Consider the following 26,644-nt stretch of genomic DNA (forward strand, 5'->3'; position numbering starts at 1 on the left):
TTACTGTAACTAGTTTGAAATGTACTAGCATCTATAGGGATGTCTGTTTTGTGTACAGTAATCATTTGCCTGTTATTGCTTTTGAAGCTTTTCTCTTTTTTGAAGCTTGCGTTGGCAGGTGTGATATCGAAGCTTGGGTCATTTCTTATTTTAGCTTGTTGTCTTACAAACTTTGAAAAAACACTGAAAGGGGGAAAGGCAACTTTATGTTCCTCTTTGTATTTTGCACCTGTTGCGATCCATTTTTCCTGTAGTCCATAGGGTAACTTCTCCACAATGGGATTGACTCCGCGAGCCGTGTCCAAATATGAGAGTCCTAGTAAGTATCCTCCATCTTTTGCGCATTCAATTTCCTGCAGAATGTCACCCAGCTCTCTTAACTTCATGTTGTCTCTGTTGTTGAGTTTGGGAAACTGTTCGATCTTTTTTAAGAGTGCATTTTCCACTATTTCAGGAGAACCGTAAGATTCCTCCAGTCTTTGCCACACAAGGTCCAGTGCCCTAGTTGGACTAAAGATGTTGGCTGAGCGGATTCTTTTTGCCTGTTGTCCAGACTCAGCTCCCAGCCATTTGACCATTAAATCTAGCTCTTCTTGGGCTGAAACGTTCAAATCTTTAATAGCATTTTGAAATGACGTTTTCCACGCCCAGTAATTCTCTGGCTGGTCATCAAACTGCAAAAGTCCTGAACTTAACATTTCTCTCCGTGTAAGGTACTTAGTAATCTCCTGTACACCTTGTGCCTCTGTTGATGTTGGAGGAGTGTGGAACGGATATAGTATGGGGGGGTTCAGTCGCTCTCTGTGTTGTGCTATGTGCGCCACTTTAGGCTTGGCAGTTTCTGCACTGTGTGAGCTGTTATTGTCCACTTCTTCTTTCATGGCGTTTTCACACTGTTCACGTGTAGCCTTATGACAGGTGAGTGGATCTGCTGGCAACGAGAAGCCTTCAAAACTAATGTCTGAATGTTTTTGAACATACTCTGCCGTACGCTGCTTTGGGCTGGCAGGTGGTCCTGCTAATGGATAGTCCTGTTCAATTTTTGAGAGAACCTCCTCCTCTTCATAAACTGCAACTTCTGCTTCTGCAGCTGCAACAGCCTTCTGAGAACTCAAAATATGCAAATTAGCTTCAAGTTCAGTTTTCTGTTTCATTATGGCTGCTTCTTTTTCTGAAAACGCCAACTGAGCACGTGCAGCCTCTGCTTTTGCTCGTGCTTTTAATGCTGCAGAACTTGTGGACGAACGTTTGGAAGTACATGAGCGTGTAGACTTAGAACTTGTGTCTGTATTGCTTGCATTATCCTTGTTCTCCATGTCATCTGCTTTACCTGACCGCAGGCTCATGGTTAATGTGCTGAATATCTCCTCGTGGTTGTGGCCCGCTGCGCTGATGTTCTTTACTGTGCTGTCCTCGCCCTGAGAATTCCAGTTTTCAGCAGCTAGACAGCCAGACAACGACGCTCCAATAACCAAACTTGTTTCTTTTCTACTTGTTTATTGAAGAGTGGCCTCTGACCACTGCCATCACTTTGGCCATCGTAAACTGAAACATACAAAACTGAATATTAGCCAACGAACATAGCAAATTAGCTATTCTAGCTGCTAGCTAAAAATAAAAACTTTTTCTAACTGACTCCAGCATACAATTATTTACACCAGTTACATAAAACAAAGAGACAATTATTGCTTTTACAATTAACCAACACTTACGAACAAATCTTGTCTGAAACACAACGTATTAGGATGATAATCAGCTTAACGTGAACTGTTCGGTGACGCGTTCCACCATCTTGGATCTATATTATTTTTTAGCGTCATCAAAACAAAACAAAATATCCACCAGGGGGCGTTCTAGTGCGGTTTTTCAACCTTGCTGGTCCAGCTTAACTTACAAAAGGCAGCACAGATAGATAGATAGATAGATAGATAGATAGATAGATTTTTTTTTTAAGATGGCGCCGGCACAGCTGGCTGCCTGCAGACGCAGCTCCCGTCGTGTGTGTTAATCTGTATATATTTGCTGTAACCCATTAAGGATCCATCCTTAAAGAACCCATAGATCATCAGTTAAGCTTTCCACAATGGCTGGATGTGGTTCTGTCGCTGTTCTCCGCGTTCTTCTGCTACTTTTTCTACTCTTGGTTGCGGAGAACCTCGCCGAACGGAGTAGCGGCATTGTTTACTCGCGTGAACGGCTGATTGCGCTGTGTAAGCCTCTGAGCTGCCCGGAGACGGGCCTGTGGTCCCAGAGGAGCTACGGAGGAGACGCCGGGGCTGCAAGTCTGGAGTTAAACGGAGGGAGAAGAGGAGACGGCACAAACCAGCGGTACCGGCGATTATTGTGGGGAACGTGAGGTCTTAGGGGAATAAGACGGATGAACTCACGGCGCTGGTTAGGACCCAGAAGGAGTACAGGGAGTGCAGTATCTTCTGCTTCACGGAAACCTGGCTACACTCGCTTATTCCGGACTACAGCGTGGAGGTCCCTGGATTTTCCTTGGTGCGGGGGACAGGGACTTTTCCAAGAGTCGGAAGAAGAGGGGCGGTGGGATTGCACTTTATGTGAGTGAGAGGTGGTGTAATCCCGGTCATGTTAACGTGAAGGAACAGATTTGTAGCCCGGACATTGAACTTCTGGCTGTGGGAAGCGGCCGTATTATTTACCGAGGGAGTTTACGTCCGCCATTTTGATCGCTGTTTACATTCCCCCATCAGCTGATGCAGCGGTGGCCTGTGACGTCATCAGCTCTGCCACAGCCAAACTCCAGACTCAACACCCGGACGTTGTTATTGTGTCTTGTCTCTTGTCTTGTCTTGTCTCTATGCTGTAACTGCGAAGTAATTTCCCTGCTGGGATGAATAAAGTACTTCTATTCTATTCTATAGATAGATAGATAGATAGATCTATCACACTCCATACCACTAGGTGGCGGTAATGATACTTTACGGTTTGAAGGAATTCTGAACTCAAAACGGTTAAAAGCAATTTATACGGGGTTAATTCAGTCTTGGATTATGGATGTATAGTTTATAACTCGGCAGCAGATACAAACCTCCATAAGTTAAATACTATCCAACATCAGGCTTTAAGAATATTTACTGGTGCTTTTAAAACCAGTGTTGTATAAAGTACTGAAATCTCAGAGTCAAGTAAAAGTATAAGTACCTCTCCAAAATATGACTTTGGTAAAAGTCCAAGTCACTGACTGAAATGTTACTTGAGTTAAAGTCTTAAAGTATCTGAAACTTCTTGTACTTAAGTATGGAAATTACTGTAAAAATGGATGTACTCAAGTAATGTAATGAAAAGTACAAGTAAAAAGTAAAACAAAGCAAATGCAGTTTGAATGACATTTTTTATATTTTGGTAAACTTGTCAAATACACTTAAAATAATGTACACAACCAAGTGCAGGCAAAATTAAACCTGCTAATAGATATACCTGCAGGCATCATTTAGTTAAGAAAATTAGGTGCTTTACCTATAGCACAAGGTTAACTTAACCTGCTTTACAACTGAACCAGCTTCTTAGTAAACCCTCCAGGACAGAAAATACAAAGTTTTTGTAAGCCTTAAGTTTTCCCTTCAAGTAAGGTCAGTGCTGAAAATGAGAAAAATAAATAGTACAGAAAATGCGGCCAACATGAAGAAAAAGAGCTGTTACAATTACTCTACTTCACAAATCAGTGAATCAGTCAATGCTACAGTCAGTAGGTGGTGCACACAACTGGTCATTATGCCAAAGGAAAAAAGAATTGGGAGGGAAATGCAGCTTATTGGCATCTGTAAACCTGGTTTTGAACTTGCATGCCTTTCCTATATTCGTTAAATTTAGTCTAAATTGCTATCGCTATGGCTTCTGCCCCCCTTGAACAGAGGAGTCTAGGTAGCCTGCGACAGTCAACATTAGGCCTAAGCTAAATACACCACGTGTGGAACTGAAACAATGCCAAACAAAGTTCATTTATGGTCAAGATTTCACAATACAGTAGTGCCTAGTGACCAAGCTATAGTTACTGAAACAGGAGGATTATAACCATTTCATAAGAAGTTACCTCGATGTGTTTCTTCAAGTTGGACGGGAAGTTTTTGTAAGATAGAATTTCCACATCTTCGGGCAGGAATAACATAAACTGTATGCGGTACGACGAATCTTTAACACCCACGAAAGAGTATATTGTGTTTAAATAAGGCCATGGGCTCTCATCACCAGCTGGTGGTTCCCCTGGAGCCGTGTCCGACGTAGTTGCAGTCGTTGTGGTCTCGGTCTCCTCCTCCATGTGGCTGCTGCTGATTGCGAGACTTGCTTTGTGTTTAATGGGAGAAGCGAAACAGGTGTATCCTATTGGTGGTGATGAACAAGCCCAGGCAAGCAGGCTACCGACTTTGTTCGGTAGCCTACTTGCTACTTGCTAATCAGTAGGTGGGGTCAAAACACTTGCGTTTCTCTCTCTCGCTTTTTTGTAACGAGTAACTAAACCACACATTGAAAATGTATCGGAGTAAAAGTACGCAATTAAGTTCGGAAATATAGTGAAGTAAAAGTGAAAGTTATCAAAAATTTTCATACTCGAGGAAAGTATGAAGTACTCCAAAATATACTTAAGTAAAGTAGTGAAGTGTTTTTACTTCTTTACTATACAACACTGTTTAAAACATCTTCAACAGCAGCATTACAGGTTGAAATGGGAGAAATGCCTCTTAAAGTTAGAAGGGATCAAATATCTTTAAACTACTGGTCAAATTTACAGGGACAAAGAAATGATCATCCAACATTAGAGGTGCTTAAACCTGGATGAGAAAAGGAAAAGAAACAGTTAAAGAGCTTTGGATGGATAATAAACTCTAAAGTTAATGAAATTCATTGAAATCAGTTAGATTTATGTCAGACAGTTCCATTACCTGCAGTATCACCTTGGATACTTCCTGATGCTGAAGTTGATTTTTCATTATTAGAAAAGAAGAACAAAGATAAACATCACATTATGAATAAATATATAGTACAAGGATACTTAAATAAATATTATAACTATATACAAATATACACCGATGCATCAAAAATACACTAGGGTAGGGATAGCATTTATTGTGCCACAGTTTCAAATAAAGGCAGGGAAAAGGATTAGTGATGGAGTATCGGTGTATACAGGAGAAATGCTAGCTTTGTTTTTAGTAGTTCAAGGGGTGGAAGAGGTCAGACCATTAAAATCTATCATTTACTCAGATTCTAGTTCTTCATTAGTCAGTTTGCAAAATAATCAGTCAGAAAGTAGACCAGATATATTAATTGAAATACAACAAACGCTTTACAGAATCAACATGATGGGGCTAACAGTAAATTTTGTTTGGGTTCCAGCACATCATGGGATTAAGGGGAATGAAATGGCAGACAGGATGGCTAAGGAGAGTACCAATCAGGTAAGGATAGATATTAATGTTAGTTTTAGTATAACAGAAATAAAGGGTATAATTAAACAGAAAACAAAAGAGAGGTGGCAAAAGTTATGGATAGAAGAAAAGAAAGGAAGGTGGTTTTATAAAATCCAAAAGAGAATTGGACAAATGAGAAAAACAGAAAGAAATAGGAGAGAAGAGACAATTATATCACGACTTAGGATTGGACACACTGGTCTAAATAGATCACTATTTTTGATAGGGAAACATCAGACAGGGAAATGTGACTGGGGAAGATGAGACATTGGAGCATGTTATGTTAAGTTGGAGGAATTATCTGTTTCAGAGAAACAAGTTAATAAGAAACCTTAGTAATATGAAAATGAAATTTGATATTGTTGATTTAAGGACTCGGGAAGCAGAAGATATCAGGCTATATTTGATTTTTTGAAACAGAGTAAGTTATATAATAGGATATAGTGGGTTGTTTGTGTTTGTTTTGTCATGTGGTCCACACTCCTTACCAGTTGGTGGCGGTAATGCTCACCCAACGTTTTTTTGCCAACCGCCAATAAATTTAAACAAGAAGAAGAAGAAGAACTCAAAACGGTTCTGATGCTCCGCGGAGCCTGTAGTGTCTGTGGGTCCGGCCCCGTGTTTCCGTGGATTCCGAGGCCGAAATGGAACGCAGCAAGGCGGCTGGAAGTGTGGAAGTGAGGCGGGTGATCGGAGCTCTCTGCCGGCTGCTGGCGGGGCTCGGTGTGGATCCTGTCCCCGCGCCGGACGCTTTCCGACGGGCCAAGTTTGGAGGAGGACCCGAGGTGGGCTCAACACGGTTTTGTTTGTGGTTCCGCTCGGTTCGGCTAGTACCTGCTAATAATACAGGCACATGTTTATTGCAGCGCCGTGAAGACAGTAAAAGATAGACATTGTAAGTGCGGCAAGCTCTCACTAGTCTAGTCCCTTAAAGCTCTTTCATACGCGACACGTTTCTTCTAGAAAAAAAGAGGTCTTGAATCCGACGGTCATCTTTCAGTCTTTACTTAACTTAAAAGAACATAAAAATAACAAACAGATTCAAAACAAATAGAAGGTGACGGTCAAAAGACTGTGTTACTCTCCAGGTGCCAGACTTCTACAAAGAGCAAGTACTTTCGTCTTGGATAAACTAATTAGTCGCTAACCAATCAAAAGGCACCATGTCATGAGCTCAAACACAATACAATTAAGACGCTTATCTTTTTCAAATAACAGAGGAAATACACAAACACAAATAACATTTTGTATTAGGTTCCAAAAATGTATATATGGCTCCTACATTTTCCGGCCCCTAATTGACTATGTATTAGCATATCAATTACAAACTCAACTTAAAATGGAGCCATAAATAGTCAAATATCTTAACAAAAACCTTGTTTTTTTTTTTTACTTGGTTACAAAAACAATCTTTTAATAAATTCTCTATTGTTTCATTCTCCTTGCAATAAGCACAATTTTGTAATCGGCCTTTGGATGATGCTTGTCTTCGTCTTGACTTCTGCGCTCCGAACCGTTCCTTTGGAGTCTGGCATGACGTTGACGATTCTACCCAACATCCAGGAATGTCTCTGAGAGGATGAATCAGCGACTAGTACGACATCTCCGACCTTGAAGTTTCGTTTTAGGCCGAGCCATTTTTGTCGTTCCTGCAATAGAGGCAGGTACTCCTGTGACCATCTTCGCCAGAACAAATCCGCCATATACTGGACTTGTCTCCATCGACGGCGAGAATAGACATCCTCCTTGATAAACGTACCAGGAGAAAAGGTAGGTTGTCCCTTCAGCAGAAGCAGATGGTTTGGCGTAAGAGGCTCGAGATCATTAGGATCGTCTGTGTTCATGGTTAAGGGTCTTCCATTGATGATACTCTCAACTTCACATAAAAGAGTCTGCAGTCCTTCATCATCCAGTATCTGTTGCTTAACAACGGAACTTATGACTTTTCTAACAGTACGTATCTGACGTTCCCAGACTCCTCCATGATGAGATGCAGCAGGTGAATTGAAAATCCACTGCACACCCTTTTGCATCATGGCGTCATTAATGCGAGAGTGGTCCAACTCTTTCAATGCCTCCCTTAACTCTCTCTCTGCTCCAACAAAATTTGTTCCATTGTCAGAGCGAATGATGGAAACTTGTCCTCTTCTGCTTTGAAAACGATGCAGAGCGTTAATACATGAATCTGTATCAAGTGACTGAGCAACTTCAATATGTACAGCTCTGACAGTTAGACATGTGAAAAGCACTCCATAACGTTTGACCTTGACACGCCCTCTTTTGACCTCAAAAGGACCAAAATAATCCACACCTGTGTTGGTAAAAGGTGGTTTATCAGGAAGCAGACGGTCGGGTGGCAGATCTGCCATTTTTTGTTGCCCTGGTTTTGCATGCAGTCTTCTGCAGAGGTTGCACTCTGAGATTACCTTTCTAACAGCTGTATTGGCTGCTGGTATCCAATATTTTTGTCGCATTCTGGCCAAAACATGATTTCTGCCACCATGTCCTGTCACTTGGTGAATATGATGCAGAATGAGGTTGGCTATTCTGTGATGTCTATGCAGAATGGCAGGATGCTTGGTCTCTTCTGGCATTTTCAATCTATTCAGACGTCCCCCTACTCTCAAAACACCATCTTGTAGGTATGGATCTAATCTGGAGGTTGGACTGGTTCTGCCCACCTGTGCGCTTCCATGCTCCAAAGTTCTGATTTCAACTGCATAAGTTTGTCTTTGACTGAACTTGACCAACTCTGTTTCAGCTTTGGACAAATCTTCAACAGTGAGCATTTTCTTTTCCAACTTTCTTTTAAATGTGATCATCTGTTGTTCAACTAAAATCTCAACTTTCTCTGGATCTTTTTCAGATTGCTGCACCTTTAGTACAGTTTCTTTTCTCTTTTTACTCAGGTATCTCAGAGTCTCTTTCAGGCGCAAAATCCAGGCAACGGCCTTTTTGAGCTTATGCCAGCTGGAATAATGCTCGATAAGTCGACTCATTGTCTCATCGTTTTTCCATGGTTTTGCACACGTCGTTGCAACTGTTGTTCTTACTTCATTCTGTTCCATTAGCCTAGAATGTTTAGGTTGTTTTGGCCAATGCTCTTCATTTAACAGGAAACTTGGTCCTTGAAACCAACTTACACTTCTGATGAAGCTTTCAATTTTCAAACCTCTTGATGCCAGATCCGCTGGATTTTGTGAACTGCTCACATATTTCCACTGAGATCGGTCTGTCAGTTCCCTGATCAAAGAGATTCGGTTTGCCACAAATGTTTTGAAGCGAATGCTGTCATTTTCAATGTAGCTCAGTACTGTGGTACTGTCGGTCCAGAAGACTGATTTCTTCAGTGGTAGTTGAAGTTCTTCTCTCAGCATCCGATCCACTTTGACTGCAACCACTGCTGCTGTTAATTCCATTCTTGGAATTGTCATTTGTTTAAGAGGTGCTACCCTGGATTTACCTATCAGGAATGACACTTGTGTTTCACCTCGTTCATTAGTCAACAAAAGATATGACACAACTCCATATCCATCCTGGCTAGCGTCGGAAAAGAGATGAATTTGTGCAGACTTTGTGGGTCCGAATGTAGCAGGCTTTACACATCTGCTCACACTGAGTTCAGAAAGCTTGTCGAGATCTGACAACCATCTTAGCCATGTCCGGCATGACTGTTCTGAGATTTCTTCATCCCATCCTCGCTTCTCTTTGCAAAGTTCTCTCAGAATAAGTTTAACAGGTAGAAGAAGTGGTGCCAAAAATCCTAAAGGATCATACACAGAGCTGGCAACAGATAAAATGCCTCTTCTTGTGCATGGCTTGTTTGGCAGCTGAACTTTGAACTTGAAGCTATCAGAACTTGTGCACCACTGCACGCCCAAAGCTCGTTCTACAGGAAGCTCATTGTGTTGCAAATCCAAATCTTTAACAACAGGTGCTCTTTCACTGTCAGGAATGGAGTACAACAGAGCTTTATTATTGCTCATCCACTTAGTCAAATGGAACCCACCACTTTCACACAATGTCATCAGTTCTTTTACTAGTTTAACTGCTTCTTCTTCTGTTGGCACTGACTTTAGACAGTCATCCATGTAGAAGTTCTTCAGAACTGTCTGTGTCGCTTCTGCTGATGTATTTGTATTTCCATCTTCAGCAGTTCTTCTCAGTGCATATGAAGCACAACTGGGTGATGACGTGGCTCCAAACAGGTGCACGCACATTCTGTATTCTGCCGCTTCTTTAGTTTCGTCACCATCTGGCCACCAAAGAAAACGCAGCAAGTCTGCATCTTCGTCTGGAACTCTGACTTGATAGAACATAGATTCAATATCTGCCATCATGGCGACGGGCTCCTGTCTAAATCTGAGTAAAACTCCAATAAGAGTGTTCATGAGATCAGGTCCTTGCAGTAATTGATCGTTCAATGAAACTCCCTGGTAAGAAGCGGTACAGTCAAACACAACTCGCAGTTTTTTCTTTTTTGGATGGTACACTCCATGGTGTGGAATGAACCATACTCGACCATCACTGCGACTCAGCTGTTCTTCAGGGACTCTTACAGCATAACCTTTTTTCAATATGTTGTCCATGAAAGCTTTGTAGTCTTGACAAAAGTCTGAATTTCTACTCAGCTTCTTCTTCAAAGAGTTAAGCCTTTGTTCAGCAATACCACGATTGCGTGGCAATATCACATTGTCATTTTTCAAAGGCAACTTGATGCAATAATGACCATTGATGAACTGTGCTGATGTAGTTACAGCATGCATGAACTGCTTATCCTGCTGAGACAGTTCTTGTTTGTCCTCATACTGTCGCTCTGGGAAATCTGCATTATACTGCTTCTCCAGCATGTCTTCAATGTTCAATACAGATATACGATTGACAAGAAAATCTTGTTTTTCAGTGACACGTGATTCACTATCTTGACATCTGCTGACTGGTCCATTTACCACCCAACCTAGGGCTGTTTTCACGGCATATGGTCCGTCATTCTGGCTGTTGACAATCTTCCATGGCTCCATAGCCTTGTGCGCATTAGCACCAATGAGAAGTCCAATATCTGACTCTAGTCTTGGAAGATGAACTTGTTTCAGGTAAGGCCATCTCTCCAAATCTTGCTCTTTTGGTATGTTACCCTTTGTTGCAGGAATGTCTGGTTGAGTGTACACATCTGGCAACATGATGAAGTCTTGTTCGTCAAGTCCACAAACCTCTAAATCTGTAAGGACATAACTACAGACTTTCTGTTCCTGTGTCATTGTTCGAAGAAGAATTTCTTTCTTTTTTCCTCGTACATTCAACTTTGTGGCCAGATCCTCAGTGCAAAAAGTTGCTGTGCTACCTTGATCCAGGAATGCATATGTCTTGATGATGGTTCTGTTTTTCTTGTGTCTTATCTGCACAGGCACAATGGGAAGTATGCATTCATTTTCTCCGGCCCCAGTGACTTCACCTTTTTTGGCTCCAGTGGACACAAGAGCACTTGTAACTTCGCTTGTGTTTTGTGGGTTGTCAACCACGTTTTCTTCTGACACAACATTCTGCTTCACCACATGTAGAATAGTTGGGTGCTTAAAAGAACACTCGGAACATGAGGCCTTTTTTCTACAAGCTTTATATAGATGACCTGCCGTTAGGCATCCAAAACAAAGACCATGTGACTTCAGAAACTGTATTCTGTCTTTCGAAGGCTTTTCTTTAATTTTGTTACAAACACTCAAAGCATGGCTGTTCTTACAATAAAGACATGGACTTTGAAAAGCACTGATGGTCTTGACTGAAGAAGTTGTTATGTCACGTTGACTCTTGATGGTATCCTTTTCGGTGCAGGATATATTCATGGCAAAACTGCTTCTCTTTGAAAGGCCTTTTAGTTGGTCAGACTTTTTCTTTGAGCTGCTCTGGTTAGCTGGTGTGACATCAAGAATATCTCCAAAAAGCGGATCATTAGCAACCTTTGCTTGTTGATAGATGAACTCTACAAGATCAGGAAATTTGGCTCGCGTTCCTTTTCTTTCTTGAATGCTGTAAGCATGGCTTCTCCATTTTTCTTTCAGTTTATATGGTAGTTTGTACAAGATGCTTTTCATGTTGGTTGGATTGTTCATTTCACTCATGTAGTCTACATCATTCACTGTGTTAGAACATCCAATCAGAAATAGTGCAAATGCATTCAGTCCTTTTCTGTCATCTGGTTTTATCTGAGGCCATTCCATAGCCTTTTTAATATATGCGGTGGCAATGGTCAACTCATCTCCATAGTGTTGATCAAGCAAAGCCCTTGCTTCTCTGTAAGCTCTGTCTGGCTTCATGTGCTCACAGCTGCGTACAAGATCTAGTGGTTCTCCGCCCGTGAACTGTTCTAGATAATATAGCCGATCTTGTTGACTGTCAGTTTGGTTCTCAATAGCATGTTCAAAAGCTCTTATGAACGATCTATATGAAAGTGGGTCACCTGTAAATACTGGAATTTCTCTATGAGGAAGTCGAGATATACTATGTTGTTTTATGAGCATCTCAGTATGGTGATTTTGTTGCTGCAGAACCTGGTACAGATCATCCGGAAATGAATCAGAACATTGAGCATGTGTTGAAATGCCTTTTAAGTGAGGCTTCCTTGATACTGGAGGATCCATATTTGCCTGTTGTTCATCATCTGAGAACATTTCTTGCCTTTCTGATTTGCTCGAAGAATGAACAGATTCAACTTTAAGTCTTGAAATAGCTTGTAAGGAATTAATCTCAGACCTTTGAGCATCTTCATTCTCTTCATACACCTTTAATTTTGCATCCGAAATGGCAAGCTTCATTTCAATTTCTAGTTGCTCTTTTTTAAACTTGAGACGGGCTTCTTCTACTTCAATTGCTTCTTTCTTTTTCATCGCTGCTGCTTTTGCTAAAAGCGCTTCACGTTCTGCTTTAATTTTCAGCCGCATTGTACTTGTACTTGATCCTTGCGATGTGCAGCTTGCAACTGAGTTAGCCTTTGAAACACTGTCGTGTGGATGTACATCTTCCTCAGGAGAGCATTTGACATCTTTTATCCATTCTTTAACGCTTTGTAAGAAAAGTTTAAACTCAGAATGTCTACCCTCGAACACATCTTGGTCTTCACGTTTATCATCTTCACTTATCAGTTCACATAGTTCGTAATTAATGCGTTCATACTCTCGCAGACATTTGACAAACATTGGAAAAGATTCTTCATTTATGAAATCAGCATTGCATTCATTCTGTTTCAATCTTTCAATGTTATTCTTCTCTTTTGTCAACTGTGACAGCTTTCCTCTTCTTTCTCCTTTTAATCTAGTGATTTTGTCATCTCGAGCTCGTTCTGTGGGCTTTGGCTCCCTCTTCTGTCCAACCTGCGCAACTTCACTATCGTCAGCCATTTAGTCCCGTTTTATTTTACTTTAAATCTTCACACATAAACTGTGAGTCTCCAAACAGCTTCTTACTCTTCCAAAAAGTTCACAAACATGTGTGACAGAGTTTCTTTATGTGCAGGATTTCTTATCCGTAGTTCACGGGATTTATCTAGTTGACACGTGCTGGCTTAGTTAGCAAGTTAGCTTAGCAACCGAGCTGATGCGGGGGAAGCTTATGTCGCCCTTGATAACAACTTAGTACTTACGGATTGTATTATTTCAACTCCGTCGTTTCCCTCAGAATTGAATCTCCGTTCGTCTGTAAGTCCTCTTTTCGTTTTTACTTAGTCTTGAAAGAGTCTTCTCATGAGAAAATAGTCTTTTGACTTGATGTAAGTGCGGCAAGCTCTCACTAGTCTAGTCCCTTAAAGCTCTTTCATACGCGACACGTTTCTTCTAGAAAAAAAGAGGTCTTGAATCCGACGGTCATCTTTCAGTCTTTACTTAACTTAAAAGAACATAAAAATAACAAACAGATTCAAAACAAATAGAAGGTGACGGTCAAAAGACTGTGTTACTCTCCAGGTGCCAGACTTCTACAAAGAGCAAGTACTTTCGTCTTGGATAAACTAATTAGTCGCTAACCAATCAAAAGGCACCATGTCATGAGCTCAAACACAATACAATTAAGACGCTTATCTTTTTCAAATAACAGAGGAAATACACAAACACAAATAACATTTTGTATTAGGTTCCAAAAATGTATATATGGCTCCTACAGACATTGTAAATAACCTGATGCCCAGAAACTATGGAAGCCCTACAGGGCCAACATTTACTGAACGTAGTATGGCAAGCAATTAATGCAAAACAGGAAACAGTTTAGACAAACACTAAACCAAGGTCATGACTTTAAGTTAAAATTTCAGAACGTTATTTCATTTCAAAATCTAACTTCCTTCATCTGCATCGTTTCTAGATCCTTGTCAGATTAAACAAGTTTCCGGCTCTAGAAGGATTCCTGAGCAAAGAATCGAGTTAATTTTTTTTTATCAAAGAGCTTATCACGACTTGAGTCATGTGACTCAGACTTGACTCACTAATTTAGTAACTTTAGACATCATAAAATAAGACTTTGGACTTGACTTGGACTTGAAAAGACTTGATACACCAAACAGCAAGTGTTTCAAGGACAAAGCGCCGGCTCACCGAGGGAACCGGACCAGGTGCTTGAGCCAGTGCCCTCTGCCCCTGTTTCTTCTCCTTGTTGCTACGACAACCACAGCTTACCTGCAACTTATCTGCAGACCCTGTGTATTCTGAGACGACAGCAAAGACAGTGGAGAAGTCCTCCAGAACAACAGAACCGGGTCAGGTCCAGACAGAACCCAACAGAACTGGCTCAGGTCCAGACAGACCCCTTCCTAGGAGCATGCTCAGCTGCAGCTGGAGGCATTGGGCTGTACGGGAGCCCAGAGCTGCCATTAATGTGGTGTAGACTGCAGCGGCCGTGATGGCTTCCTTGAAGTCAGTGGATGTCTTTCCTCCAGCCAGCTGAATCGTTTCATGAGAAGACGATTCATATCGGCTGAAAGAGCATTGGTATGTTTTCTGATTCTCTGCTGCGTCACATTTATTGCCATCATCCCTCCAACATGGCAAACTAGTTATGAGCTCAGGTCAGAGGTCAAGCAGCTTTTCATTTCACTGACAGGAAAGCGGGTTGTGAGAAGGAAGACATGGGGCAAAGGTCAACAGGTCGGGTTTGAACTTATTGGGGGGTAAAAATGATAAAAATAATGTTTTATTCGGTTGTATAAATTAAATAATGTACCGTATTTTCCGCACTACAAGGCGCACCTAAAAGCCTTCAATTTTCTCAAAAGCCGACAGTGCCCCTTATAATCCGGTGCGCCTTATATATGGACCAATATTGAGCCACAGCAGGTCTCGCAACTACGGTAAGCAGCCGCCGACTTCATTTTCCCTCGTAGAAGAAGAAACCCAGCGGTGCAGGCTGGGTTTTGTGTAAAGACCCCAAAATGGCTCCTATTAAGAGACACACTTACGACGCAGAGTTTAAGCTCAAGGCAATCAGTCACACAGTAGAACATGGGAACAGAGCAGCAGCCAGAGAATTTAACATGAACCAATCAATGGTTATAGCGGAAGTGGATCTATATTGTGATTTGATTTACCGTAACAGTATCAGACTGTTTTTTACGTGTTTATTGAAGCGAGGAAAAGTTCCCCTCCACTATATGTTACACCTTGCTGTTGTTAAAAGATAAACTGTGTCACAAAAATACCACGTCACTGACTTTACCTCGGGGAAAATAATAAAACAGCTGTTTATTCATTTTGGGAATGAACAGAGTTTTCAGAACGCTGGTTTGTAATCTATTAATAAAGTTTGACTGACCTATCTGACTGTTTTGTTGACATTCCCTTTAGCGCAGCTCCATCTAATGGATGCATAATGTAACCCCAGCCTCTACTGTAGTGTCTATTCTATGAACCTTATATATGAAAAAAGTTTTAAAATAGGCCATTCATTGAAGGTGCGCCTTATAGTGCGGAAAATACGGTAATGTTATTGATATAATACCGTAAAAGCAGGTGCTCTTGGTTATCAGCCTGATCAATGTTACATAATAATAAACCCATCATGGTGATTTTAGCTCATTGTGGTGGGAATAATGTTAGTGGCATAAATATTAATAATTGTTATTAGAGCTGATTAAATCATTTCAGGATCGATGGCGGTTAGTTTACATGTTTCAATAAATGAAACACAAAGGAATAATTGTTGGGTGATTAATTCAGCTTTCATCTGGGAAATAATTTTCACATCACTGCAGATTAAATTGACAATATGCCTGGAAATCATTATTAGTAATAGTCAATGGTCACGACATTGATAATTCTAGAGCTGTGCCGATCGATCGACCACAGATCATTATCGGCAGGTTTCTGTGAAAAAGTGTGTGATCGTTGATCGCCGATCACCAAAACCGATCAGTCGTATCTCACTTCTCAGCCTGCAGCTGGTCTCCTCTTTCCTTCTCGCTGCCCAGGCGCGCAGCAACAAACCGAAAGGGATGTGGTGGCAAACTTTAACGCTCAGAGTGAACGGGAACGTTTGCGTGTTGCTATGGAAAAACCAGCACTAAGCGGAGTATGGCTACACCCAGGCTCAGTCAGGAGGAAAAAGACGTCTGGAGCGATCAGTCAGCAGGTAGAGCAGCACAGCTACCAACACGGTCACAAAGCTAAACAAATAACCCCAACAATAACTCAAGTCTTGGAGCTGCGGAGTGAGACGCTGGTTCTGCTCCCGCTGATGGACCGCCGCTACTGGTGGTGATATTTCACAGAACTGTCACAGCGAGCAGCTGCTGAGCTGCAGCAGGGAACTGAAACTGATTTTACATATTAGTAAAACTTTTGCTATATCCTAACATAAGACAGATAATCTCTGATAAATAATCGATCGATCTCTGCCTCCTCCAGGCATGCTGTAGAATTACTGAACTCGGTCAGAACCAACCAATCAGAACCAGTATTACTCAGCTAGCCAATCAGAACCAGTATTACTCAGCTAGCCATGCCATCAGGAAGTTTTGATTCAGTAACTCAAGATTATTTATTTTGATGCTTTTGACTTTAACAAATGTTTCCTTTTCTACTTGACGTTATTTGATCTCTGTGTTGTGAGATTTATTTGACTCATGAATAGGCCTGTCGCGATAAACGATAAATCGATTAATCGTACGATAAATTAAAACTATCGACGTCATTTTAATTATCGGCATTATCGTCTCTTCCAGCCTTTTTCTCTTTCTGTTAATGACACTGAATGAAAAAAGGCTCAACTCCGGTGCTCTCCACTGACCCTCCTTCCTCATTTCCTTAGTGTAAAGCCCAGCCTGCACTATCTTATCCTGCACCATCTTAGAGCTGTCGGCTGATTGTCGGCCCATTTTCAAAACCTGACAGACCCACACATTAGTCGACAGAAATCCTAGGTATAACGGTTCGATCAGATTCGTTCCTGCCATGTGGTGTCCAACAATGGGCACAAAATAATGGCTACAAGTCCAGTGAACTAATTTTAAAACCAGGCATTAATCAATGCTTTACTACAATCTACCTGCAATGCATGTGGCTAGTGTCAGCGTAAAGTCCTGACTGAATGAAAATCATTATAACTTATTTACGTCACGTTAACGAAGAACAGCTGAAAAGTTACCGGGTTTATCAACTGCGGTAGCAATTTCGCTCCAACTCCTCCTCTTGTCATTTCTATATTCTTTGCATGTTGAATAAACATTAATGTTGTTTCCACATATCATCTCCAATGTCCGCTGGACTTCGTGTTGCGCCGTGTCAGCTGTTTGGGATTCCCCTCCGTAATTTCCCCTCAGAAAGCAGGAGGAGAATCCGCGCTTTCTGATTGGCTGCCTGTCACATTCAACAGGCTGCTTTAAAGCTCCCAGTCTGATTTCCCGACTGGCAACAACGATCTACCGTAACACACCACACACTACAGGATGATCGGTTATGAAATCGCAAGCGACAATCTTAGAAAGACCAACGATCTAAGATTGTCATAAGGGGAAAAATAGGAGCAAAAAATCATGTAGTGTGAATTATTGCATCAGGTAGTCGATGTGCCCATCTTCTCTATTTAAATCTAATTATTACTGAAGGGCAACATAATATACAGACTTCATAATCTGCACTCTTTTGGTTGAATGCAGTATTTATTTCCACTTTGGCTTTATGTTGTTTAGTTTTTAATTCAAGTACATTTTTGTTAATGGAGACTGAGAATCCATTTTATTTTTGGTTGTTTTGTTTATTTAGTTTATCAGTTCCAGTGTTAAATATTATTTTGAAAATAAAGTGTATCTATCTTTGGCAGGAAATCACATGCATTATTACATCATTTCCATTAAATCAGTGTAAAAAGGTCTTCAAACAATATTATCGTTTATCGCAATAATTTTTGAGACAATTAATCGTTCAGCAAAATTTGTTATCGTGACAGGCTTGAGCAAGTGTGCAGGAAGCAGGCAGGAAGCAGCTGACCCTCAGAAGATCTAAGTCCGCAGCTCAACACTGATAGGACCCGGACAGACATGGACAATAGTCTAGTCTGTCCTGCCACTCTTTACTGCCTGTTGCTTTAAATGCTGCCATTAATGGGCTGAACTCTGCAGCCTGGGTCAAGGGTCAAGGTTGGGCTCACCTTAAACCTCTAGAAAGGGTTTATGTTAATATGTTTCTGGGTGTAATGATAGATGACAGAATCAGTTGGAAATCTCATATTAAACATTTACAGAATAAACTAAGTCCTGGCCAAAGCTAGACATGTTCTGAATAATAAACCACTTCATATTCGATTTAACTCTCTGATTTTGCCATATTTAACATATTGTTCAGAGGTTTGGGGAATTAATTACAAAAGTTTTTACATCCACTGAGTGTCTGACAGAAACTTTAGAATCATAAATAATCTTGGTTATTATGGGAACACAAACCTGTTTTCTTAAAATGTAGAATTGTTAAAGTTGAAGATCTGGTGGAATTTAAAATTGCTCAAATTATGTTTAAGGCATCTAATAAACTTCTGCCTGATCTCAGACATAACATGTTTTTATGAGATAAAACTGAAACTGAAACTTAAAGATTCATAGTTTATGAACAAAAGAAGAGTTTTTGTATCTCAATTCATGGGGTAAAAATGTGGAACAAGTTAAATGAGGAGTTAAAGCAAAGTCAAAATTTAATACAATTTAAAAGGAAATATAAGGAGGTCATTTTCACAAGATGTAGAAATATGAGTGAACGTTAGCTCTAATATGTAAATTGAGGCTAACGCATATCAGTGTGTGGGTGTGTATACTTAGACATATGTAAACCCAGATAAAATGAATTAATCTGTTTTTATTTTTGATTGGATTTATTCATGAAAATCTGAAATATTGATCTGAAAATATTGTATGAGTTTCTTCATCCATTTCGAGCATTTTAAGATTACTGTGGTACAAAAATTGTCTTCAGCTTTCCTTGTTTTCTCCTAATAATCAAAGTGTAGAAAAGCAGCCAGAGCCCCCCCTGGTGGCTGCAAGCGGAACTGACCAGGTGCTTAACGGGTCGCTCATGTTGCTGAGGTTAAAGGTCATCCTCAGTCATGTCAGAGACTCAGTTATCACGGTGTGAATACTTTATTCCTTTATTAACTGGAATCATGGAGAACAACTTTTCCTCCTCTCCAGGAAACCGAGAGTCTCCGGGGTCAGAGGTCAGAGGACAATCCGGCCTGCAGGTCTCCTGTCTTCTCTGTTCCCTCCGTCCGTCAGGTGTGGCGTTCCCAGTCAGGGAAAAACCCTGATTTAGATCGGAGCGGCAACGACGATCTACCGTAACACACCACACAATCTTAGAAAGACCAACGATCTAAGATTGTCATAAGGGGAAAAATAGGAGCAAAAAATCATGTAGTGTGAAATATTGCATCAGGTAGTCGATGTGCCCATCTTCTCTATTTAAATCTAATTATTACTGAAGGGCAACATAATATACAGACTTCGTAATCTGCCCTCTTTTGGTTGAATGCAGTATTTATTTCCACTTTTACTTTATGATGTTTATTTTTTTTTTTCAAGTGCGTTTTTTGTTAATGGAGACTGAGAATCCATTTTATTTTTGTTTTTGGTTGTTTTGTTTATTTTGCTTATCAGCTCCAGTGTTAAGTGTACTTTTGAAAATAAAGTGTATCTAACTTTGGCAGGAAATCGCCTGGATTATTATGTCATTTCCATTACATCAGTGTAAAAAGGTTTTCAAACAATATTATCGTTTATCGCAATAATTTTTGAGACAATTAATCGCTCAGCAAAATTTGCTATCGTGACAGGCCTACTCATGAATAATTTATGGCTGAGAGTCTTAATGTTAAATATTATTTTACTGATTGCAGGTTTTTCAGTCCTTTTCACTGAATAGCTGCTGTTTTTAGTCTGCAAGTATTTTGCATGTTTTATGTCTAAATTAGTTGAATTTATTACTGGATCATTTTTCCATTTTGCCAGATCACATAGTAGGATTTATATTTAAAGTGAAAAATGTACAGCCAACCCAGGAAGATGAGCAATGATCGGCCCTCGTGTGACTGGAATCGGCTGCAAAATACCTGATTGGAGTGTCAGTAATCAATTACTGATAATTGATTAAGCTCAAGCATTAGTTGATCAGGTTATTGTTTCCCCCTCAGCACTTTAAATTTGAAGGTGCAAACTCTGCTACCCCTTTCGTCTCGTCAATGCAGAACAAACAGGGACCCGGTTCTGACCCATTTCAGAACCGGGTCAGAACAGTTCTGACCCGGTTCTGACAATTCCGGGTCAGACCCGGTTCTGACCTGGTTTTCACCCGGTTCTCACCTGGTTCTCACCCGGTTCTGACCTGATTCTGACCCGGTTCTGACCCAGTTCTGACCTGGTTTTCACCCGGTTCTCACCTGGTTCTCACCCGGTTCTGACCTGATTCTGACCCGGTTCTGACCCTGTTCTGAGCCTGAGGAACACCAGCAGCTCTTCATGTGCATCTGCTTCACATTTCCTTCATGCTTAATAAAAATGTTCAAAACTGCTTTAAAATAACAATCAGTGTCTAAACTCAAGATGAAGAAATTTCTGCTGAATTATTGGCAGTAATAATAACTATAATAATTAACAACAATAATAATAATACTGGGATATTACACTGACTGCTCTCTTCATATCATCGGGCTTTGACTGGTTCTGATAACTGGACCTGAATGAAACCTGCTGGTTCTGGTTCTGATAACTGGACCTGCTGCTTGTTTTCCTGCAGGATTCCTTCTGGCTGCTGCTCTCCAACATCCTTCAGAGGTCAGGGGTCATTTCCTCTGATACCATCTGCCAGTCGACGGGAGGTCAGTCTGCTCTTCATCCTTATTGCAAGGTCAGAACTGGGTCAAAACCGAGTCAGAACCAGGTCGGAACTGGGTCGGGTCTCGGATGTAACTGGAAGTCCGTTTGGACCGGCCCTGACCCGATTCTGTTTCCCTCCAGGGAGCAGGGAGCTGGTGGCGGTGGGCCTTTGGCAGAGCGGTTACCATGGCGACTTGACATCGGGAGGGTCCGGTGGCTCCGGTTCCGACCCGCTGCTGGCGCTGGGCTGGCTGCTGGCCCAGGGGGTTCTGGAGAAGCTGCTGGCGGGTCAGGTCGCCGAGCTGGACCGCACGCTGTTGGACACCGGCCCGGCAACGACCAGAACCAGAACTTTAAAACCCGCCGGGCCGGACAGCGTCTCGCTGAGGACGCTGCAGTGGCTGATGGGACGTCTGAGGCACCAGGGACGGACGCTGCTGTCCACCGCGGGAGGACGGACGCGAGCGCTGCACGACGTAAGGAGACACATGTCCTCTGGGGGGCGCTGTCCCTCTGTGTGTAGTAGTTTGATGACATCACTTAAGCCCCGCCCACTCAGAGGACACAGTGAAGGTTATTGGGTGACTGCTTCAGGCTGTGCTGTGTCCATTAATCCATAGTATCCACATGATGTGTTCAAATGCCAATCATTCGCCAATCATTCGCCACTGGACAGGAAGTATCAATAACTTCTGTCGGATTTTGGCCAAAAGTTTAAGGCGTTGCAACCAACTCTTACAGAACTGGACTGACGGCCATTTTGAAGTTTCACCCAATGTGCCGCCTAGTGGACAGGTGTGTGAATGGCATGAGAACCGGTGGGGAGCCCTACCCTCTCTGCTGCAGCGTACTGCCAGAGCAGAACCTGACCAGAACCTGGAGGTTCTGCTCTGTAGGTACGTGTTTCTGGACTAAAATCCTGGTTATGGATCTGATGTTCTGAGGAACTGCATGTTGGGCTTCATACGCTGGACCAGAACCGTCAGCAGGAACAGGACCGGGCGGGTCCGTGTGGGAGGAACCAGGCTCTCCTTCATGGAGAATGCTAAAGGGCTCGCACTAGCAAAGCGCATAATTCCCACTCTGGATAGTAGCCACAGCGGCCGTGCACCGGCGCCCCCTGTTGGGGCGTCTGACCAACACCAGCAGGCGAGGCGGGTGGAGCAGGGAACTGCTGCCGCCATGATGAAGAGGCAGCTGAATATTAGTCAGAAAATCAATAAGTAGTTTTGAACAACAGGTGAGCTATAACTTCACTATTTCTTCCTCAGGTACTTTCCACCAGCCAGGTTTGCTCTCCGGCTCCCCCTGCTGGCCAAAGCTCTGCGGCGCTGACAGAGGTTTGTTTAAAGCATCTAAAGCAGGAGAGCTCAAGTCCAGGCCTCAAGAGCCACTGGATCCTTACTCCAGCAGACCGGGGTCAGCTTTGAACAGGCCTGGTAACAAGTCATTCATTTGATCCAGTGTGTTGGAGCAGGGAAGCATCTGAAAGTTGCAGGATGGGAATTCTCCAGGACTGGACTTGAGCTCCGCTGATCTAAAGTGCAATTTCAGCCTGGTGATAAATTAAAGGAAGGAAATAATGTTTCTGTGTCAGAACTGTGTGTTTGGACCTGCTTCTGGTTCTGCTGCTTGGGAACCATAGCAGTCTCCTCTGGTTCTGTCCCAGAGTCTCCTTCATGGTTTGGGTCAAGATCCATGAGTAGAGGCTGAAACTGAACTGGTACCAGTTCTGTGGGGGTGAGATCCCTAATCACGCCACGATGGCGTGATTAGGGTTCCTTCCCCAGGAGGCACCTGGTTTCCTCCCAGCGGTTCTGGCTGGAGCGGTTAGAACTGGGTTAGCCAGAGCGCTGCTGCTGGCTTCCTGGTCGCCTCATCAGAACCGTTGGTACCTGAACTGATGTGGGTCGGATGGTTGGTGTCTGTGGTGATTGTTGCACCTTCTGTCTTGTCGGCCGGTTCTGGTTCCGGGTAAGAAGCAGACAGGAAGTTGGACTCCTTACTCCTCCTTCTTCCTGTTGCAGGACAGCGTGTGCGTCCAGCAGCTCTGTGACGTCCTGGAGGCGTACCTGAGTTGGAGACGGGTCGAGGACGTCTTCTGGACCTGGATGGTGGGTTGGTTCCACTCGGTACCGGTACCAGAACCCGGGTTCTGCTGCTCAACTCATCAGGTCTGTGTCTCTGCAGGACAGCGTGGCAGACCGTCGTCACGCCGGTCCCCAATCCGCCACGTCCTTAAGGGGACTGGGGATGTGTCACCATGGCAACCAGGGGCTGGCCCAGCTGGAGCAGTTGCTGATGAGATTGCCCATCACGCAGGTACACAGCGTTAAAGTGTCGACACCCAGTTTTCAGCCCTTGCAGTTTCTGCTGTAGAAATCTGGTAATCAACTCGTTACAAACCAACACAACCAGAACCTTCCACACAGCAGGAAGTAGACAGCCAGTGTTTAATTATCGGCTTTATCGTTTCTTGCGGCCTTTTTCTCTTTCTGTTGATGACACTGAATGAAAAAAGGCTCAACTCCGGTGCTCTCCACTGACCTCTGACCTCATTTCCTCAGTGTAAAGCCCAGCGCACACTACACGATCTTAGAGCTGTTGGCCGATTGTCGGCCCATTTTCAAAACCTGACAGACCACACATTAACGGTTCCATCGGGTTCGTTCCTGCCGTGTGGTGTCCAACAATGGGCACAAAATAATGGCTACAAGTTCAGTGAACTAATTTTAAAACCAGGCATTAATCAATGCTTTACTACAATCTACCTGCAATGCATGTGGCTAGTGTCAGCGTAAAGTCCAGACTGAATGAAAATCATTAGAACCTATTTATGTCACGTTAACGAAGAACAGCTGAAAAGTTACCGGGTTTATCAACTGCGGTAGCAATTTCGCTCCAACTCCTCCTCTTGTCATTTCTATATTCTTTGCATGTTGAATAAACATTAATGTTGTTTCCACATATCATCTCCAATGTCCGCTGGACTTCGTGTTGCGCCGTGTCAGCTGTTTGGGATTCCCCTCCGTAATTTCCCCTCAGAAAGCAGGAGGAGAATCCGCGCTTTCTGATTGGCTGCCTGTCACATTCAACAGGCTGCTTTAAAGCTCCCAGTCTGATTTCCCGACTGGCAACAACGATCTACCGTAACACACCACACACTACAGGATGATCGGTTATGAAATCGCAAGCGACAATCTTAGAAAGACCAACGATCTAAGATTGTCATAAGGGGAAAAATAGGAGCAAAAAATCATGTAGTGTGAATTATTGCATCAGGTAGTCGATGTGCCCATCTTCTCTATTTAAATCTAATTATTACTGAAGGGCAACATAATATACAGACTTCATAATCTGCACTCTTTTGGTTGAATGCAGTATTTATTTCCACTTTGGCTTTATGTTGTTTAGTTTTTAATTCAAGTACATTTTTGTTAATGGAGACTGAGAATCCATTTTATTTTTGGTTGTTTTGTTTATTTAGTTTATCAGTTCCAGTGTTAAATATTATTTTGAAAATAAAGTGTATCTATCTTTGGCAGGAAATCACATGCATTATTACATCATTTCCATTAAATCAGTGTAAAAAGGTCTTCAAACAATATTATCGTTTATCGCAATAATTTTTGAGACAATTAATCGTTCAGCAAAATTTGTTATCGTGACAGGCTTGAGCAAGTGTGCAGGAAGCAGGCAGGAAGCAGCTGACCCTCAGAAGATCTAAGTCCGCAGCTCAACACTGATAGGACCCGGACAGACATGGACAATAGTCTAGTCTGTCCTGCCACTCTTTACTGCCTGTTGCTTTAAATGCTGCCATTAATGGGCTGAACTCTGCAGCCTGGGTCAAGGGTCAAGGTTGGGCTCACCTTAAACCTCTAGAAAGGGTTTATGTTAATATGTTTCTGGGTGTAATGATAGATGACAGAATCAGTTGGAAATCTCATATTAAACATTTACAGAATAAACTAAGTCCTGGCCAAAGCTAGACATGTTCTGAATAATAAACCACTTCATATTCGATTTAACTCTCTGATTTTGCCATATTTAACATATTGTTCAGAGGTTTGGGGAATTAATTACAAAAGTTTTTACATCCACTGAGTGTCTGACAGAAACTTTAGAATCATAAATAATCTTGGTTATTATGGGAACACAAACCTGTTTTCTTAAAATGTAGAATTGTTAAAGTTGAAGATCTGGTGGAATTTAAAATTGCTCAAATTATGTTTAAGGCATCTAATAAACTTCTGCCTGATCTCAGACATAACATGTTTTTATGAGATAAAACTGAAACTGAAACTTAAAGATTCATAGTTTATGAACAAAAGAAGAGTTTTTGTATCTCAATTCATGGGGTAAAAATGTGGAACAAGTTAAATGAGGAGTTAAAGCAAAGTCAAAATTTAATACAATTTAAAAGGAAATATAAGGAGGTCATTTTCACAAGATGTAGAAATATGAGTGAACGTTAGCTCTAATATGTAAATTGAGGCTAACGCATATCAGTGTGTGGGTGTGTATACTTAGACATATGTAAACCCAGATAAAATGAATTAATCTGTTTTTATTTTTGATTGGATTTATTCATGAAAATCTGAAATATTGATCTGAAAATATTGTATGAGTTTCTTCATCCATTTCGAGCATTTTAAGATTACTGTGGTACAAAAATTGTCTTCAGCTTTCCTTGTTTTCTCCTAATAATCAAAGTGTAGAAAAGCAGCCAGAGCCCCCCCTGGTGGCTGCAAGCGGAACTGACCAGGTGCTTAACGGGTCGCTCATGTTGCTGAGGTTAAAGGTCATCCTCAGTCATGTCAGAGACTCAGTTATCACGGTGTGAATACTTTATTCCTTTATTAACTGGAATCATGGAGAACAACTTTTCCTCCTCTCCAGGAAACCGAGAGTCTCCGGGGTCAGAGGTCAGAGGACAATCCGGCCTGCAGGTCTCCTGTCTTCTCTGTTCCCTCCGTCCGTCAGGTGTGGCGTCCCCGGCTGCAGGCTGGGGCCCGAGGGCCGCCTGCAGCCCCCCCGGCTTTAGAGCGCCTCCTGCAGGCGGAGCGGCTGCTGCTGCGGCACAAAGCGGCGCGGCGCCTGGCCAACAGGAAGCGGCTGCGGCTGCTGATGCGGCAGCTGCGGCGGCGGGTCTTCGTCCCGCTGTAGGGGAGGAGCTGTTGGTGTTGATGGAGAGTGGAGCGGCGTTTGGATCAGAACCGGTTCCTCTGCTGGTCAGAAACCTCAACGTATCGATACGTCAGCTGGTCTTCTGGTGCCGTGGCGATCACCATGAGAACTGAACTGCATCCATTTTGATGTGATTCTGATGTCAAACCCAGAAAACAGGACTTTACTCCAGAAATGTTCGGTTCTGGTCGGATTCTGGGAAACTACGACTGACTGCGGGTCACTGCTGGAGAAGCGGGATCCCAGCATGACTGTGGAAAGCTGAGTGGAAGGAAGAAGTTTGGTAGATAGAGGTTCTGAATGTTTTGAACAGAAATAAATATTTCATCTGGGGAGGAATGAATGTCAGAATATCTGAACATTTTATTTTCATGTCTGAAAAATGGAGGTTTTATTTCCTGATGGAGTCAGAACCAGAACCTGTGGACCGAATGTCTGAGCTCCAAACGGACCTGATCAACCTCTGGAAACGTTTGGGATGGAAAATGGAAAATTAGCAAGAAGACTAAATGTGTCAATACTAGAGGCTGAACACCAGGGGTCAGACTAGAGCGACGAAATTCTCACAGCAGAAATCATGGAGAATAAAAGAACATGTTGCCAGAAATCTTTCTACATCCAGGAGGCTGCGGCCAGAACTTCAGACGGTCCAGCTCTGGATCCACAGAGAACCGCAGTTCTGGTTCTGTAG

The 26,644-nt window shown here is 42.3% G+C and overlaps 2 protein-coding genes across 3 annotated transcripts in view; one reads left to right on the forward strand and one right to left on the reverse strand.

Moving 5' to 3' along the window:
• Window positions 1–12,849, reverse strand: part of LOC116732551 (uncharacterized) — a 26,323-nt gene extending 13,474 nt beyond the window's left edge. The window contains exon 1 of the mRNA XM_032582812.1: window positions 6,325–12,849. Coding sequence (XP_032438703.1) covers window positions 6,866–12,823 — 5,958 coding nt within the window. The 5' untranslated portion in view covers window positions 12,824–12,849 and the 3' untranslated portion in view covers window positions 6,325–6,865. The remainder of the gene's footprint in view (window positions 1–6,324) is intronic.
• Window positions 5,962–26,560, forward strand: LOC116732553 (tubulin epsilon and delta complex protein 1). 2 transcript variants are annotated; one of them, XM_032582815.1, is made up of 7 exons: window positions 5,962–6,217; window positions 20,684–20,765; window positions 20,905–21,239; window positions 22,035–22,103; window positions 22,791–22,877; window positions 22,954–23,085; window positions 25,666–26,560. In XM_032582815.1, exons 1-7 carry the CDS (start codon window positions 6,077–6,079, stop codon window positions 25,930–25,932), a joined length of 1,113 nt encoding a protein of 370 aa, XP_032438706.1. In that variant the 5' UTR covers window positions 5,962–6,076; the 3' UTR covers window positions 25,933–26,560. The 2 variants fall into 2 exon arrangements, with proteins under 2 accessions (XP_032438706.1, XP_032438707.1); XM_032582816.1 differs by lacking the exon at window positions 5,962–6,217 and adding an exon at window positions 15,891–16,037.
• The last annotated feature ends 84 nt before the right edge of the window (window positions 26,561–26,644 follow it).

This window comes from Xiphophorus hellerii, chromosome 14 (assembly GCF_003331165.1).
Source record: "Xiphophorus hellerii strain 12219 chromosome 14, Xiphophorus_hellerii-4.1, whole genome shotgun sequence".
Classification (NCBI taxonomy): Eukaryota; Metazoa; Chordata; class Actinopteri; order Cyprinodontiformes; family Poeciliidae; genus Xiphophorus; species Xiphophorus hellerii.